The sequence below is a fragment of the Chenopodium quinoa genome, unplaced genomic scaffold (genome assembly GCF_001683475.1).
Source record: "Chenopodium quinoa cultivar QQ74 unplaced genomic scaffold, ASM168347v1, whole genome shotgun sequence".
Taxonomy (NCBI): Eukaryota; Viridiplantae; Streptophyta; class Magnoliopsida; order Caryophyllales; family Amaranthaceae; genus Chenopodium; species Chenopodium quinoa.
The window spans coordinates 3,227,974-3,247,951 of NW_018744080.1; the positions used below are offsets into that span (position 1 = coordinate 3,227,974).

Below are 19,978 nucleotides of genomic sequence, written 5' to 3' on the forward strand. Positions count from 1 at the left end.
CACATACCGTATGTAATAACAATGTTACTGTTTCCATATTGAAGTCTTTAGCTTCATTTTTTTTTGAAATACCCTAAATAATTTTATGTATCCGATGTTTAAATATTACCTTTAAAGAAAACATTTATTAAAAAAAAATAATTAGCAGTTAGCACATTTGGTAATGATTATTGATTGAGATAATATAGGGAAAAAATGTCAAAGAATTTATATGAGTTTAATGCATGCCCAAATAATTAACTAATATGAACATACATAATCTGTATCACAATCAGAATAAAAATTAATGCTCCATAATTTTTTTTTTATTTTTTGATGAACAATACTCCATAATATACAATTATGAAGATAAGTTTTTACTACTTTTACATAATTTGTTACCTTGCCAGGAAGTATAAATCAAAGGAAATTTTGCGAATAACTACCATTTTAATCACCACTTTTGAGAACTACCATTTAAAATTTTCTTTTGAAAAAACTACTACAAAAACACAAAAAGTTTGAGTAGCACTACCACATTTATTGTTTTCGGCTAGAATTTTCGTTTTGGGGGCATATTTTATAAAATTTCCAGCAAAAAACCCAAATTAAATGATAATATTGCACTACATTAACCCTTAATTGGATTATACACTTTAATTGCCCCAAATCCCCCAATTTCGTAAAGCCCTTAATTTAATTTTTTTACTATAAACCCTAATTTTAAGATTTAATTGAGAAATTAAATAAACTGTAATGCAAAATTAAAGATAATTGACCTATAATTGTGTTTTACTATTGAAATCTCTTCTTTTCTATACCACAATTAATTGAAATTTTATAAACTAGGCTTTTTCAACCGGAAAATAAAACGTGGTAGTGCTACTCAAAGTTTTTGTGACTTTGTGGTAGTTTTTTAAAAAGAAAATTTTAAATGATAGTCGTTCTCAAAAGTGGTCATTTAAAAAGTTGTTGTCGGCAAAATTTCCTAAATCAAATGCAATTCACACAAAATTATTGCATATTATTTGCATAATAATTTGCTGCCTTTAATTAAGGCTCTAATTGTACAAACTTTTCTACTTGATAAAACCGATTTGTTCCAAGTTACTTCACATAGCATTTCAATTAACTAATATGAAGATACATAGTTTTTTTTTTTTTTAGGTGTTCCACCCGGTTCACCTTTTGGGCTTATCTAGATTTGGGGATTAGTTCTAAGTGGTTAGGTTCCACTCTCCTCTCAATTGTTGTTGTGGAAGATTGAACACGGATCCTCCCTACCCAATCACCACTACACCAACAACAATTAGTGTCAATTACCGCATTTAGTAAAATATTAAAAGTTGATACTAAATCTTGTCTACAACGTAACACATCCTTCGAGACTGCCTATTAGACTAAACAATGTATGTACGAACAAGTAAACAATAAAACTCTTTTTTTTTTATTCCTCTAAACTAGAACCCTTTTAGTTTTTACTACGTATTTCTTGTTTTTGGAAGGGCTAACCATATTATCGAAGTAATGAAGTAATGGTGAACTAAGCTCCTTTTCCTTTTTACTTCTTTACCAACTTTTAGCAGCATGCGATCGCATTCTTCAAAATAAGGCTTAAATTAACCACCAAAATAGGTGGCAATATAATATTATTATAATATAAAGTATAATTCATCCACAATTAATTAGCAACTTTAACGACCTTTTTCTAATAAGCCATACTCCTGAATCATTTGGTTGTTGATCACTTTATCACTTCTATTAATTAGTCCCACATTGTAAAATTGACTCTTTTGAGAAACATACAGTTCACAGTCGTTTTAAGAGCTTGCATGTTCACATGTCCTTTGTGGTCTTAATTTCACTCCAAGCTTATAGATTACCGACACAATTAAAAATCCACTTCCACCTAGCTTAGTCATGCAAAAACGGAAAACACCAAAAAAATTCTAGAAGATACACATTGCCTGAACTCGTGCTACCGATGAGGTTTTGATCTAATGATTAAGATATTATCATTCGAATAATTAAAAATAAAACATTAGACTTGCGCGATTGCATATTATAGATGATCGTAAGGATCCTCAAAGTGACAACGAGGTGGATAAGTGAGAGTGAAAGGCAAATAGACGAGTACCTTAAGTAGTACTCCGTCGGTCCAAACTAGATATTGTAAAATTGCTTCCTCAATTATAGTATTAAAAACTCCAATTCTTTATTAAATTTGGATCTTTGTTCCACAATTAGGGTACTTGTCAGTCTTCACTAGCCGTAATTGTATTAAAATTAGTTGGATCTTTCTTGTCATTAGAAATGAGTGTGTCAAAGTGTCATGACTCATTTAAATTAAATTAAATTAAAACAAGCAAAACAAAAACAATTTTAACATGATTAACATACTAACTCTACTTTGTAAATACATTAAATTAAATTAAAACAAGCAAAACAAAAACAATAATTACCAAACTCTACTAACATAAAATCAACTAACCTGAGAAAAGTTAGAACCAACAGAATTTGTCTGATTTATTTTATATTACTACTATTAATTAATATAATTAGATACTCATAATAAAATATGCTCTCTTTTTCTTACACTAGTATTTATTCAGTACCCTAGAATTCATGGACCATATAATATAAAAACCATATATTATACGAGTAATTTTAATAAAAAGTCTATAAAACTATTATTTTATCCCCAATTTTGGCCAGTTCGTTATTTACTTGCCTAAGCATAAATACAACCTTTGGCAAAACACACCCAAACAGAACTGAATGGCAGGCAGAACATTGAGGTACACAAATTTCACACCAATGTAGTAAAAACTTAATTATTCAACCACAAACTAAATGTAATTATTCCATATTTCCAAAATTGTTTCCATTTTTTATGAACAGAATTTGCACATTATCAACTAAAATAAGAAAAATAAAACTTAGATTTATTCTCCTATGTATTTTTTTTTTTTCACCCAATTTACTTGCACTATTTTTACTAGTAAAACTAACTATTATTGACTAACCAAACAATCATTATAAACAGAAGAATATAATTTATGAGATGCACAAATTTCTTTCATAACCACCTCATCAATATCTAAACTACCACTTTCACCACTACTATGCCCACGTTGCACCACACTGAAGTAGTCGGACAACCTTAGGTAACTCGAACTTGCCGAGTCGACCGAGTTAAACCCGCCGAGTGAACTCAACTTGGCGAGTGACTCGGTCGGTGTGATCAAATTTATGTTCTTTAGAAGGTGCCCACTGTCAACGAGTTGGTTCACGAGTCCCGACTCGGTAACCGAGTTTCGCCCCTTCCCCTTGTGCTCTATCACACCCCGCACGATTTCGGTCAGTGCCGTGGTTGCGAACCGACGCACCCCGCGGCTCCCACCGACAATCACGGCGGGGTTAAATTGAGGTTTGGAGTTCGAATCCCGCGACTTTCCCGAGTTCCTCTTGCTATGATGATGCCCCCGAGTCGGCTCGGTATCGAGGTTCGACCACATAAACAACGACTCGGAGCTCCGGTTCCTCACCCGACTAAACGGGTCGGAAAGAATCAATGTATCCCTGATATCAACTAGCAACATATGCTTAAACTGTCGGCGGACTCGTCCCAGCAACATAGGATAACTCGCCCACCTCCTCAAACTCATTGGCACATGATCTAAGAAACCCGAAAGCGTATCTTCCGGGTCAAGCTCACTCGCCTCAAACCCGACCACTGACCCGTAACTCGACCGGGTCAACTCACCTTCACTCGAGTTCCCTCTCTTCTTCCCCCAAATCGGCTCTTTCTCCCCTTCTCCAACCTCCCTCTTCGCTAAATACCGACTAAACCCGCTTCCCAACTCGGTGAACCTCCCGAGCTCACCGCCAATTCGATCAAGTTGAACAAATGAGTCACATTCGAACCTAACCAATGCTCCGAACCTCGCCGCGGCCGACGGCGAGGCGTAGATTAAAACAAAGTCAGCCCGAGATAATAGACCAGAGTGGTGAATCAAAACACGAATAAATGTCCGTAACTCCTTTTCAGAAGTATTTTCAGATACATGGCCAACAACCAAATCAGTCATACTTTTACTCCCTCTTAAATACAGAGCACCCATACCTTGTAAAGCAGTATTCGCAGCATCAATGCGGGTGAAATTACTCTCACTACCCTTCAATTTACTCGAAAACATGCTCAAAACCTTGAATCTTTGATGGGTATTTTCGTGATTGTTATTATTTTGTTTCAGAAATCTTCGAGAAGATGGGTAATTGTTCTTCATAACAGAGGTGGGTTCGAAGGTTGAAAGAGTGAATAATAAAATAGTTGTGAAAACTAAAATCCCACAAATTGATAAAGTAGATTGTGTTTTTGAAACGAGTAAATTGTTGTTTGATTTTGAAGAAAATGAAATCGAAGATTTCTTCTTACCAAAGAAATTGGGTTGTTCGTGAGAATTATTGTTATTATTATTATTATTATCTGGGTGATGATGAAAAAGGATGAGCAAGAATCCCATTCCCCAACCTTCATTGTTGCTGCTGCTGCTATTTTTATCACCATTGGATTTTGCAGAAAAAACCATTAGAATTAACCCAGAAAATAATAATATAAAATGTCACAATCTTTTTTTTTTTTTTTTAATCGATAAAAAAAAAAAAAAAAAGAATGAGCACAATCTTTAACTTTAATAAAATGAATGAAGGAATGAAGTCTCTCTTTGATGTGGTGCAATGGCTGCTGGGAAAGTGAGGGAGAAGAGGAGAGAGAAAGAGAGGGAATGAAGAAGGAAAGAAAGGAGGGAGTCGATGTTGGTAGAGTATTAATGAGATTTGGGTGGTTCTTGGACAATGTGGAATCTATTTATATATGGCATCATTTTTTTTTTTTTTTTTTACTCCAATTCAGTATCATACTATTACATATATTCATAGCAAATAGCAATGTATCACATCATTTGGTGTCTAGACTCAGGACTTGCGGTGCGGTGAGGTGAGGCCAGGCCAGGCCGTGAGCCCGTGAGACGCAAATTTTTGGCTGAGTTCGCGCTCAACCGAGGTTGTGCTATGAAAATGAACATTTAATAGAAAAAACTAACATATTTATCAGGAAAAAAAAAAACTTTATTTCTGAATAATGCATTATATAAAAATGAACATTCATAATATAAAAATAAAATAAAGAAACTATGAAACTAAAAAGAAAAAAAATTGATATTATACATTTAGGGCATGTTCTCTTACGTTGAAATTCAGTTCAGTTTAGTTCAGCTCAATTCAGTTCAGTTCAGCTCAGCTCAGTTCAGTTCAGCTCCTAATTTCCTTCTCTTATAAAATATTCATTTCAGTTCAGTCCAGTTCAGTTTAGCTCAGTTCAGCTTAGTTCAGTTCAGCTGAGTTCAGTCAATGAGAACAGACCCTTAGTATTATATAACTGAACATTTCAGTTGTAAATAAAAAGTAACATACGATATTATTATTGCTTATTCATTTACATTTTTTAAGCTTTAAGCTTTTTTTTAAGCAATTATAAGCTTTAAGTTAAATACCTTGATTTTGTTCAATTCTCTTGAATGGATATCTTGCAATTGAGCTATATGATTTAATACCGATTAAATAAATCAATGATATATATTTATTTTTTTTAACAATGAACAAAATGCTAATGTCTAACATTAGTAATGCTAATGTTAATTAAACATCCTTTATTATAAAAACGAACATTTTATACAACTGAGCAAACATAAAAATTTGTATTAATTAAAAAAATAAAATGAACATTTATTTTTATAACAATGAATAGCGTACAACATGAAAATAAACATTTATTTTATAAAAATGAACATCATCCTGTATGAAAAATGAACATTTGATTATTGAGAAATACAAAATCATTGTAAAATATGTCTAGTTAGAAAAAAAATCATTTTTGTTATGGCAAATGTTCAGTTTTGGCGGCGACCTTAGCCATCAAATAAAATGCCCGTGAGGGACCGTGCTGTAAAAAAAATTACTCGTATTACGCTATATTATCATCTTATTATTTTAGCCTCCATGTCATGCACAATAATTCTTATTTTCTTAAAAAAATATATTAACTATATTTAACAAATAAATTTGATAAAACATATACACACTTAGGGCATGTTCATATTTACTGAACTGAGCTGAACTGAACTGATGAACTGAACTGAACTGATTGGAGCTGAACTGAATTGAACTGAACTGAACTAAAAAATTAAAATGCATAAAAATATATGAAAATGTTTATGAAAATTAATGATAATATATATAGTGGATTGTGAAAAATATAAAAGTGTTTTAAAAATAACTCTGTATTTTAAATTATTATATTTTAAATTATTAAATTTTTGGATATTATATTTTAAATATATATATATAAATAAAAAGTATTCTTCAATATTTTACTGTAGTCAATCGTTGCTTGTTGTACTCTACACAATTTTGTTCGTTTACATGAACTAGGGATTCCATTCACGCACCAAGTTGAAGTCATGGGACCAACAGATGATCATATTATGTACGATGATAACAGAAAAGCAGCTATGGATATTGTACGAAACCAAATAACTGATCAGATATGGGAGTCAATTCAGAGGAATGCCGAGGTAATGGAGCAACTTAATGTAGAAGAAGAAGACGAAGAACTAATAACCGATTATGAAAGCTAGTAACTGTTGTGTAGTACTCTCATTTTGTCAATGAGTTCAACTATAAAAAAACATGTGACCATTTTGAACGACGAATATAATTTAAAATAATAATAATAATTATTATTATTATTATTTTTATTTTTATTATTATTATTGTTATTTTATTATTATTATTATTATTGTTATTATTTTATTATTATTATTATTTTATTATTATTATTATTATTATTATTATTATTATTGTCGTTGTTGTAATATGCTAAAACATCTAAAACAAAAAAATTAACAACTGAGCTGAACTGAACTGATTAGAGCTGAATTGAACTGAACTGATTGGAGCTGAACTGAACTGAACTGAAAATAAGTAAATATGAACTGGCCCTTAATTATATTTTCATAATCGATAGTTCCATACATAGTGGTAAATTCTCAAATTGAAAATTGTCATTAATTTGAATGTATATTTAATATTTAAATTGAAATTATATATATAGAGTGATGTTTTAAATATATTTCTTTAATACGGAGTATTAGTTGCGTGAATCAATTTTATTTACTCCGTACTTTAGTCAAAATCTTATAATACTCCATTTAAAAGATTATTAAAAAAAATTAAAATAATATTTTAGGTAAATGTGTATGGAATTATTAAGATACCAACTAAAAAGGAATACATTTATTATAGAGATAATATAAAAAGATTTGGAATAATATTATTTTAGTGGTATCTAATACTCGTAACTACATACTCCCTCCGTTTTTAAATATTTGCTCTGTATTTCATTTTCAGCCTTTTTAAAAATACTTTATCCATTTTCTTATTCGGAAAGCTTTTATAATATTTAATTCATTTCTCTTAACTAGTGGACTCAACATAAATTTTATTTTGCTAATTTCATATTCTCTCTACTCCAATTTTCTCAAATCAACTATTTTTGCTTTTTGCAATTTTTTTTATTCTTCTACCTACTCCAATACCACATATTTTACTACTTTCTCTAATTTCTCCTAAAACTCTTCACATAGAGAAATGGAGTAAGTATTTAAAACGAAGGGGGCATTATAGGGTACTAAAACAGAGTATGTTAATGTCATCATTGTTCACATGTCACCTCTCAGGTCTAATACATTGAATTTAAATATTTTTGTACAAGGTACATAATTTTTATTTATTTCTATGTATATAGCCAATTTTTTATTTTTTTGGAAATATACAAATTACAAAAATAGGTTTTGTTTAAAAATCGTGCAGTGCATCGCATGGGTCTTAACCTAGTATTATTACATTAAAGCAATGATTAAACTTAGAGCTAGTTATACAAATATTCCAAAAAATAAAGATTTTAACCAAAATGGGAGATGAAGTTTTGTAGGGAAAAAACGACATCGGGATGTCATACGTGTCACTGCCGGTAGTGTCTGTTTCAGTATTAAGTTATTGATGATTATTCGTTGTATTTCGTATTAATAAACATAACTAGTGAGTAGCTTTACCCCTGATTGCTATTGTTGTAGACATGCAATCGATAATTTTTTTAAAGCCTTTTTAAACTAAAATTGTCATTGTCAAACAAATATTGAGTTATTCTCTTTTTTTTTTTTTTTTTTTTTTTTCCTGAATTGAACCTTATGATTTGCAGTTATATAAATTTTGTATACATGTAAATAACATAGTTGATAAGTGGCTTAGATGGTTAAATAACCATTTACTTGAATGCTAATTATGGTCTAATAATTAAACCCTTTTTAATAATGTAGGATATCTAGAAATATGATGTTATATCACTTATTTAATGAAGTAACAGTGTGCTTTTTGTAATTTTTGTTTGTGAATAGATATCTATGTTATTATTGACTTAAAATTATTTTTATTGAATTTAATTTTTTTAGGACATTTTGTGAAAAACTACCTTATAAAACACTTTTTTTGCGAGAAACTATCTAATAAAAAAAATGTTGTGAGAAACTATCTTATAAAAGGGTAAATGTTGTAAGAGATTACCATTGGTCGGAAAGTCATTGTTGACTTTCATTTTCCGGCATTGACCTCATCACGAGCCAATCACGGGACTTTTAATTCACCCTTTCCTTTTTTTTCTTAATTGGCACGTGATGACGTGGTTAACTCCGGAAAATAAAAGTCAACGATGAATTTTCGACCAAGGGTAGTCTCTTACGACACTTACATACTCTTTTATAAGGTAGTTTCTTACAATATTTTTTTTATCAGGTAATTTCTCGCAAAAAAAGTGTTTTATAAGGTAGTTTTTCACAAAACGTCAATTTTTTATACTAATTCTTTATTGTTTTTAAAAATAAATTAAATATATTATAAATGAATTTTATTTTAAAAACTTTTTAAAATAATTTTATGATGGAAATATAATCGAGTTATAGAAGATTTATTAAAAGTTGCGAATAATTTTGTAGCTCCCAATTAAAACGTATCATATGATTTTTTTTTATTATTTTTTTTAATTTTATTGTGGTCTTAATCATAACACAATTTCTCACTTTATCTTTCTTTTCATTTCACTTTCCCCAAAATTGCCTTAATTTTTCCTATACAATATTGCCTTTGCATGCTTAAACCTATAAATACCCCCTTATGCTAAGCTAGTCCAAAAATTCACATCAAAACCTCACAAATTCTATGCTCGTAATATAGAAAAAAAAATAAAAATAAAAAAAAAAAAAAAACCTTATGTCATTTAAGCGAGAATACATTTACCCAGGTGCTAGTAAATGCCACATCATTACAACTAAATTAAAACGGAGGTAATACAATATTTTTTTTTTTTTTTTTTAACGGGGTACATTAACGATGTACTATAATTTCTTCCATATATGATTTAGTATAAAAAGTAGGTTGGTCAATGACTTTAACTTAACGTTCTCACAATCAAAGTGACCTATGTATTGTAATGAGTCTAATGACATTGGATCATCTAACAACTTTAAAATATGTAAATCCCAAGTTGAGTATCTTACAATTATACAATACAAGTATCAGTTGCTTCTTTTAATTTTGACAATATTTATTATACAGGTATAAAGAAAAATCAACAAATATAGTATGATATATCATTGAGTTTCAAAATGTATGGAACATTAAATTTTGACCTGGTGAAATGAAAAAATAATAACGGCATGCCAAAGTGCAGTGGTCCTAGTAAAGAAGCGTGGACCATGAGTTTAAAACATTACTTAGTGGTGTATAGGCGTATAGCCGAGTACGGAGTGGTTTGCAATATTGCATTTCCCCTCCTAACCGAAAGTTGCTAGGATATTATTTAAAATTAATTTCATTTATTTAAATTTATATTATAATTAAAACTAACATATACCCTCTTTTTATAGAAGTTCGACCCACATTTTTTAAATGACACTTTCTATGTAAAATTATAAAATGTTACTATACTATAGGCTGTTCACATTTACTGAACGAAATTAAGGTGAAGTGAACAAGCCCTGTCTATGTTAAATATTCCAAAGTTGCACATAACATTTAACGGAGATAGTAATAAAAATTTACATTAAGACAAACTTACCTAAATTTTTCATGTTCTCTGCCACGTGAAGAGAAAAGGGAAGGCCAATTAGGTCAAGGGTGAAAAACAAGAAAGGTAAAAGGTATTCTAGTCGTTTTTGCAGGTTCAAGAAGCGCAAGGGAACAACTTGGAGCAGCTTTGGGCTAGTTCTGGCGATGGATATCCCCAACCCCCTTATTTGTATTGCCAAGCAGTTCATGATGTCTGTTACCTCAATCCCCCCTTTTAGCTCTTGTATTAGTTTGTTTAAGAGGTTTAAATTTTCTCGTTGTTTTCTTGAGTCAGTTGGGAGGTAGCCTCCTTTTTAGACCGTTGTACAAAAAAAAAAATGTTTTTTCTCTAATTTAACACATTAAATACGTTTTAATTTTTGACAACATGAATTATATGCAACTATGCAAGTCTGTACTCCCTTCGTATTTTACTACTTGCTCCGATTGGCGGATCTACAGTAGAGCCTAGGTGGCATATGCCCCACCAAATTCAGAATTTTTGAATTTTTTTTAAGTATATAAAGAGCAATTTAATAGCTTAAATGCAATTTTTCGTCTGTATAAAACTAGCTTTGTCCCAGTGGTAATGCACTTGCCTTATGTTTGGTCTTAGTTTCAATCCTTAGAATAAGCATTTTTCTTATTAATTCTTTTTTTTCCCTAAATGCCCCTCCAACCTAAAATTTCTACATCTGTTAATGCTTGCTTCACTTTCCTTTTACGATCGTATCTTATTACTTTGTACTTGCTTAGTTGCTTTCACACTCTGTGTGAATGTGTCATTCACAACGCTCTCTCTTTGGATACTTTACCTATTTGGCTAAGCTAATAATACAATTTGTGGTGCAATATGTTTATATGTATGCCTTTACAAAGATGATACAAGTCTCTTAATTTTGTAAAATCTTAATTTTTGAGCATTATTGTCTAATACTCCTAAAAATAATTTATGTAACATTGATATAAAATTCATTGTTCTATACTTCTATGGACGTATTGGTCCTAAATTGTTCAATAACTGTTAAAATAAATTAGCAATTTAGATATTGACATATACTAGTATGTCGTAATCCCTTAAAAAGATATGTTCCGCTAGTTATAGTATCTTCCAAAACATTATCACTGTGTATGACTGTATGAGTATATATGATGGTACGACCTCTATTAATTCTTGCTCCTATGATTGCTTCACAAATAATCCAGCTTCCTTATAATTCAATAGGGCAATTGGCCAATTGAAATCAAAGTGTCATCAATAATTTCTTGCCGAAGCTCAAGCTTTCATTTTGGCGGTAGACAAGTTTCAAGGGTATAGTATGATGGGGTTGCACAATTATAATATTATCTTAACCCGACTAAAAATATGGAGTTATTAAGGTTGTTAAGAAAGAGTGTGGTGTTGTGTTTGATTAATGTGTAACAAATCAATAAAATAATAAGAACGAGAAAAATAACATAGATGACAAACAAAGAAAAATACATAAGGAATTTATATTATGGTTCAGTAAAATCAGCCTTGCATCTATGTTGGGAATTCAGGAGCTTCTTCACTATAATGAGAAAGAACAAGCTAGAGAATGACACAAGGAGTGCTAAATCTTAATGGCTCAAAAGGTGTGATAAGGTATGGTCTAATTGATCACCTAAATAGTCTTTATTATAACATAAGAAGACCCTAATTCACCCTAGAGTATTCTCCAAGTAAATTCTAATAGCCGTCATGTGGAATAAACCAAAATAGTAAACTATTCCAATAGAGCTCGGCAGCTAGCTCAAGCCTGCCACAAGCCTCCATATAGGGCCAAGCTATAGCTCACTTGCCAAGAGCTATAGCTCGCTTAAGCCACGATGATGCATGAGCTATAGCTCACTCGCCTAGAGCTACTATAGCTCCCGGCCTCCTCGTTGCAATTTGCTTGTAGTGGAGTATATAAACCAATCTAATTGGGTTTCAACCATCAACTTAAACTTTTGGTTGAGTTGATCCATTTAACACAATATCATGGGTTCAAATCTCATCCGCCCCCACTTTTAATTTGAATATTTCTCTCAGGGTATGCAGAGGGTCCATGTTGCATCCACTTTTCAAGCTTGATAAAAGCTCTCATACGAGGGGGTGTGACAGAGTATAAAAACCAATCATGAGCTTCAACCATCAGTTTAAAGCTTTAAACTTGATTTTACTTGAGTTGGTCCATTTAACAGCTTAATTATCTACTCAGAAATCCAAGCTACCTAGCGAACTAACTACTCCAAAACAACGATTCAAGACATATTCAAACAAAGATGACTTGATTTTCAGACTTTCTGGCTAACTACCATTTTTTTCTCCTTCTATAAAAGTTCATTTTATAACTTGACCATGGAAGGACATCTTATGGTCAATCACTAATTACTCTCTTTGTTTTACAAGCTTATAGATTTATCCAAGGATTAGGACAACCATCAATCGTTTGTATAATGATGAGTTGATGACAACCAACTAATTAAGTATCTCCAAAATACCCTTCATACAACAAAAAGTTAATTGTGTTTTGGATCGGAAGCACAAAGTATAGTAACAAGTTTAGGTGGCATTTTAAAGACTCATTTATTAAGGTGTCAAAATAACATAAGGTAGTAGCAATATGATAATTATACGAGGGGTCGTTCAAGGAAAGGAACCAAGTAGTCGGTCGGGTTAACAGGGAAAACATTGTATTTTAGAGGGACACTTTTATGCATGGTGTGGCCGTGTGGGTTCGACTGTCATTTAGGAGCCAAGCAAAGTACCACACAGTTGGTTGAACAACAAGACTAGTATTCTAGTACTAATTAATATTACATGGTTCATTTTTGGTAGTGGTAGTACTATTACTTGTACGCTGGTAAAGATATAGTCGCATGATCTCATTAGTTTAATTTAGAGGTGATTGGATCGGATCGAGTCAGATCAGATCTATGCATAAAATCTAGAGCCAAAACCCGCAAAATAGTGTCAGATTTAACAGTCAAAGCGGGCTTTTGGGCCTTTTATAACCAAGCTTGGTGGCTTGCGAACTGAAAAATGTTGCCCACCCAACTTTTGTTCGAGTCGGGCTGCATTGGGCTAGCAGGTCGGGTCATTGATGATTACCCACCCGTCCAGTCCCACCATCCATTTCATCACTTTCTACTACGTACATGACTTTTCTGAGACCTTTCTCAATACTAGTAATTCGTATATTCTTAAAGTAAACATCATATGATTTTTTTGTTTAAGATAATCATATGTATAGCAATATAGCAGTTAGTTATTAGTCTTATTACTAATTGCATCAACAATAAGACATGAATCGAGTATACATTACTCTTGTGCACTTTGTTCACAAATTTGTGGATGGGATCAAATCTTGTAGTACGGAGTACTTGGGCAAGCCTCATAGCTAGAAATCTACCCTAGCTTGAAAATATGAATTCACTAGTATCTTAATTTTGAAATAATAGCTTATTGCGACTTGTGAGACAGTGTCACATGATAATTTTACAAGGAGAATAAAGTGGCACTAAAAAATACAATATAATGTTGCATAGTTATATGAATACTAGTCTTAATTAACACAACGTAGGACTGATTATTATAAATTTGCATCTACTATGCCTCTTTCTCGTCTCACGACTTCGTATGCAGCTAGCCCCTAGCGAGCATGTCGTGCATGTGGCATAGACGCATAGTCACTCATTCCTAACTAATTACTTCCATTAAAAGGGCGTTTCCAATACAACTACATATGTACAACACATATGCAGTTACTTGCATCAATTTGCATATTGTGTACTTGGATACTTGTGTTTTATTGGAAAGAGTAATAATATGGTACGGTCCATTACAATAACTACTTTATTGTAATAAATGTATCTTATATTCTTATGTATATATATAACGTGTGGAGGTGAGTTATCAACTCACATAATTTATACTCCGTATTGTTTTTGCATGCAACTAACTCTCATAAAATAGCCCTTCAAAGTGGGTTAAAGGGGTAAAATATTGTTACCAGTGTAGTATTTATATTTGAAAAAAATGGTGACAAGCAAATTAAAAGTGAAGTTAAAGGTATAGCTAGTCCAGAACATAAAGTGAAAAGAACTTTGTAAAATGAAGAAATGCGTGACTAAAAATATTTCAATGCATCTAAAACAATAATTATTGTACTCGAATAAAACATGTATAATCAATAATTACGTCTGTTTGTCTTTGTGTTGCGACTTGCGTTAATTATAGGCCGTTTGGTTGGGGATAATCAGGAAAGAAAATGGAAATCAACTGGCCCGATTCCCTTTGTTGATATTTGTTTTGCACTTTCTTTCATTCCCTTTCCCCTCTTCATTACCCCAAATCCCTCTATGTTCATTCCCCACCCCCTAGACTTTTCCATTCCATTCCCTAGCCACCAGCACATCGCCACCTTCCTACCTCCACACACCACCGAGAAAATCCAACCACCGCACTACCCACGATTCGTCGTCTCTTCGACGACCTCCGACGATTCTCCCCCCTTCCCGTAAAACTCTCTTCTCCTCACGCAAAAACATCCCCAACCCCTAGAAATCCCTCCTTCTCCCCGAAAAACCACCGTCCGACCCTCCCCCACCCTCGAAACCCTAGCAGCTTTTCTGGGTTGGTTTTTGGGGAAGAGATCGTTGCGCGAGGCCGGAGAAGGGCGGCGAAGGTGTTGTGAAGGGCGGCGAAGGTGAGGCGACCGGCGGTGTAGGTGCGGCTGGTGGACAGATGGTGGCTAAGCTAGAAAAGGTGAAAAGTGAATGAATTAGGTGGTTGTGTGGTGGTTGTGTGGTGATGGGATGATGGGTTTGTTTCCCTTGGTTTTGAAAACAAAAAACATAGAGAAAATTGGGTATTTTTATTTCATTCTCTTTCATTCCCTTTGTTCATTCCATTCCGTTTACCCCGGGTGAACCAAACGGCCCCTTAGTAATTGTAAACCAATACAACATGCATAAATTACACTATTGCATTGTTTTTTTATATTATAAATTGTAATCCGTATTTTTAAAAAATGACTTTATTAAATGATAAGTTTTAAAGTCATACATTACAATAACCATCGTTCAAAGTGAAAACGATCTAATAACTAGGCCTTGTTTAGTTCATCTTATTTTATTTCAGAAAAATAAGTTCAGATCAGATCAGATTAGAAAAATAAGTTCATATCAGATTATCGTTTTATGTGCAGTTTTGTATTGTTAGATAAATTTATCAAAGTCACATATTAATAAAATACAAATTCTTACAAATCTAACAAGAACCCACTTGATATATTTTTTCCGTATAGATTATCGTATATTTAAGGTCAAAGTTTGGTCAAATCTGTCATTCAAATCAGATCAAACCAGACTAGACCAGATCATATCAAATCAAACCAGACTAGACCAGATCAGATAAGCAAAAATAAGGTGAACCAAACAAGCCCTAAGTGTATCACTAACTCGAAATAATTATAATATCATGCTCCATGGGAGATAAATTTAGCCCCCATTTCGTCATATTCTCATGTATCATGCTTGTATGAAGAAGCTACATGTATATCTGTATATGCAATTATACTCATACATACAAATACAATAAATAAACAAACAAAAATTAAAAACTAATTATTTAAACATGTAATTAAATGGCTCATACATTACAAAGTCAACTTTTCCTTAATTAATTTTTGCTCACGGGCTTTGTGAAAAATGGTATCAATTCTCGATCATGAGAATATATAGCAATTTATGATTAGCGTGCTAGCTAGAGCCTACATTTGGAATGTGAGCAAGGAATCAAGGAGCTATTATTCGTCTTATATATGAATGTTGGTCGCTTCTCGATCTCATATACTAGTATATACTACGTATAAGCTATCACATTAACAAAGAGGCCCTGTCTTTCTAATTAATCAAAAACCAGCTCAATAATAACTTTAATAAGGTGAAGTAAGTTTGGATTTGTGAAGATTAGGTGAATATTACAAGATACTATATGTACACCATTAATTGTTACTCCGTATTACACATTTTATTTATGATGCTATTTATTGTTAGCGTTTTGTGGCTTTAATGTTGTTTACATTTTGGGTTTATTAGGTGATTAGGGCTCTTTATGTACTGAGCGTGGAGGCTCCCCTTGAGAGTTGCTTTGATCATCAACTTTGTTCTGTATGACAAAACCCCTAATTGAGTAATTTCTACTATCCGCATATATACAAAAAAATTCACTCATCGCCTTACCTTAAAAATTATACAAGTACGAAGTATATGTTTACGCATTATGAAGTGTTAGCTCACTACATGAATACCCTTAGCTAGGCTAAAGATAAAAAGTCATAAAACCCAAAATTAGTACACTAAAATTGAATTAGCCAATATATACTTATAGCACTAAGGTCAATAACGTACCCTAATTTAAACCCAATTCTATGTCTTCACTCTTCAACTACAAACCATGCTAATAATTCTCTTACTCGAATTTAAGTTTTGTTCTATTCACTTAATTTTCACTTTTTTAAACTAATTTATTAAACTTACCTATAAAGTACAGTAGTGCACTAAGGTATTCCTTAGCTTATTAACCCTTGTAAATCGTACTATGTTATATCAATTGATTTTTATCACTCTTCTTAAAACTACTCCTTCATAGATTCTAACTTATAAAAAGATAGAACACTTGTGAAGAATATAAAAGGGATAAGGGCCTGTTTTCTTACGTTGAAATTCAGTTCAGTTCAGTTCAGTTCACTTCAGTTCAGCTCCTAATTTCCTTCTCTTATAAAATATTCAGTTCAGTTCAGTTCAGTTCAGTTCAGTTCAGTCCACTCTTCTTAAAACTACTCCTTCATAGATTCTAACTTATAAAAAGATAGAACACTTGTGAAGAATATAAAAGGGATAAGGGCCTGTTTTCTTACGTTGAAATTCAGTTCAGTTCAGTTCAGTTCAGCTCCTAATTTCCTTCTCTTATAAAATATTCAGTTCAGTTCAGTTCAGTTCAGTCCAGTTCAGTTCAGTTCAATTCAGCTGAGTTCAGTCAATGAAAACAAGCCTTAAGAGTGAATTTTCCAAGAAAGGTCCCAATGATATGGTGGTTTGGGTGCACCGACGATGAGCTGGGAGACATGAATAGTAATTAAGGTGTACATAGTAACTATATTAATAGCACCAGTAGAGAGACAATACTCATTATACTTGTACTGTGTGGTACTTACTATTTACTATTGTACTATATAATAAGATCACTAGAGTTATCAAACATTAACAACTTAATTTAATTCCAAACTTCACACTAAATGGTGTGGTACATACAACATACCTACCCTGGAATTGTAATGTCTTAGCTTCTTTTAGTCATTGAACATTTTATATATTTTCATATTAAAATAGTTTTATTGAAGGAGATAATTGGAAAATCCATATATTCTTCTATAGTTTGTAGCGTTAACTGATCATCAGGAATCAGGATATAAATTTATCCTTATATATTAAATTCTACTATAACAATAATAATATATCATCTATATATATATATAGCAATCCCTGTACAAATATTTAGATTAGAATATAGACATATATAGATAGGGTTGTTTTCATCAAGAACATGTACTACGTGTATTATTGTTTAGATCGATTAGGATAGGGTCATACAAAGTCTAGTCTTAGGGCCTGTTCTAATAGACTGAAATCAGCTGAACTGAACTGAATTGAACTGAACTGAACTGAACTGAATATTTTATAAAAGAAGGAAATTAGGAGCTGAGCTGAACTGAACTAAAAATAAACGTATGAGTATATGCCCTAATTCTTAACACCTTATTAGGTATATAAAGTTCCTTATAGTCAAATCAATATAAATACGAAATATGTGATTTATGGTGTTTCATTTTAAGGTGATGAGAAGGACCCTAATTAGACCTCAAACCTCAAGATTTTTTTGGTCAAAAAATTTACAGGTTAGACACTTTACAAGTGGGGGGGGGGGGGGGGAATGTCACCAGTGGGGATTGAACCCCCAATACATGCCGCAAACTCAAGGTTGGAAGGTGCATGCACTGATTAAATGTAGCTATCAATTTTGTGACCACATTACCATTTTAAATTACGAGAACATAAATTACATCACTAGACCATTAAATAATGAGATAGTTGCGATTGCATGTTACACTTAATAGTGTTATATATTGTAAGTTTGTGATTATACTACCAATCCACCCTTCCCATTGCAAAGATGCCACGTTGCTTTGCAAGAGAACTGCTAGCTATTATTAAGTGATAACTAAGTTGAGTTTCTAAATTCAACCCTCACCCAATCTCACGTCTCACGAGACACGACTTTGCATGCAGCAGCTAGCAGGCAGCTCATGCGAGTTGCATAGTAAGTCATCAGCATTAGATGTATGCCTGTGATGATGCAGTCTAACTATATTCCATAAATAGCTGATAAATGCTGTTATTTATTGAATCATTACTTTGTTACGTACACATGGAGCTATGTTATTGGTCGACGCTTGACGGCCTTTACGCTAATAATGCACGTATTATTTGTTAGTACGTTTTAGAGAGAATAATTATGTCACTCATAGAGTCATAGCATTTTAATTTAGTGATATACGAAATAATAAAATTAGAGCTAGTAAAAATAACTCATTTTGATAAACGGATCTGGGACACACCCGTCATAACTGTCCACTTTATACGATTAAGGAAATTCCACCTCAAAACCATATGGCAATGAGGGAAATACGGAGTAGCTCATTAGCCTTATAAAGTGGACACAATTATCTTCTTTTTTCAATGTGGGATACACATCCCAATAGAAACTCTCACTTATACACTCAACTAATATGGGACAATATGGGACAACACACCACTCACATGTGGATTTCTCATGGGCTCAACACAATTTGATATTCACTCGACTTGAACCCAGCCTAAATATACAGGGGTTTGGGTTGAATTCTTGAGTAGTTGTGTGACATCAATTTTTAATCTTTTATGCTTCAATGAAGTAATTAATGTCATTGCCTACACCCGTGATCGATATTTGTGTTGTTGGTACAAGTTTTTCCTTTAGTTTGCTTCTTACACATAGCTTGTGTTATTGCGAGCAATTTTTCATATATATATATTACAATATCACTTTTATTTGGTGTTCAAAAAAAAAAAAAAATATTTAAATTAGTCTGAGATTAGTCTACATACCTTTAAAACTTTGCAAATTGCAATTTCATTGATGCTATATTAGTTATTAGTTACATTAATTTTGTCAACTTAAAAAAAAAAATCAATAATTTGGTCAATTTCATCTTTAACAGTCCATCCATTTGAAATATTAGTATTTGGGCCATATAAATTAAACTAAATGAATCATGTCAAAGACTCTGAAGTCATGAAATGGGCCAAGCCCGCAAGGCTGGCCCATTTGAGAACAGGTTCAGTTCTCAAATTATGTAGTCCACCAAAAGTAAGCTCCTTAATCATCCCACTCTCAACTTTTTGTATGTAGCATTAGCACTTCTCTTATTTTCACTACTCGTTGGGATTGATTTTCTTTGATTTCATTGAGTTTAATTAATTAATGGTGTATTAATCAAATCAAATGCTTGTTTGTTTATTTATTTCTTTGATTCTAGTGAGTATTATATAGATGGACCAAATGTATATCGAACTATTATTGTAAAATTTGCAAAATTTCCAGGATCTTACTCCTGTATTCCCAAAGATATAATTTTTAACATACTATTATTTCTCCCTGCTTCAGGAC

General features: G+C 32.2%; 1 protein-coding gene across 1 annotated transcript; it reads right to left on the bottom strand.

Annotated features, from left to right (window-relative positions):
* Window positions 1-2,816: 2,816 nt before the first annotated feature.
* On the bottom strand, window positions 2,817-4,881 carry LOC110691510. The gene has a single exon (XM_021868448.1). It carries the CDS (start codon window positions 4,569-4,571, stop codon window positions 2,994-2,996), a length of 1,578 nt encoding a protein of 525 aa, XP_021724140.1. The 5' UTR covers window positions 4,572-4,881; the 3' UTR covers window positions 2,817-2,993.
* Window positions 4,882-19,978: the final 15,097 nt, after the last annotated feature.

Bases quoted from the DNA above. Each gene is read 5' to 3' on its own strand.
- LOC110691510 (XM_021868448.1), bottom strand. From the start codon at position 4,571: ATGGTTTTTTCTGCAAAATCCAATGGTGATAAAAATAGCAGCAGCAGC.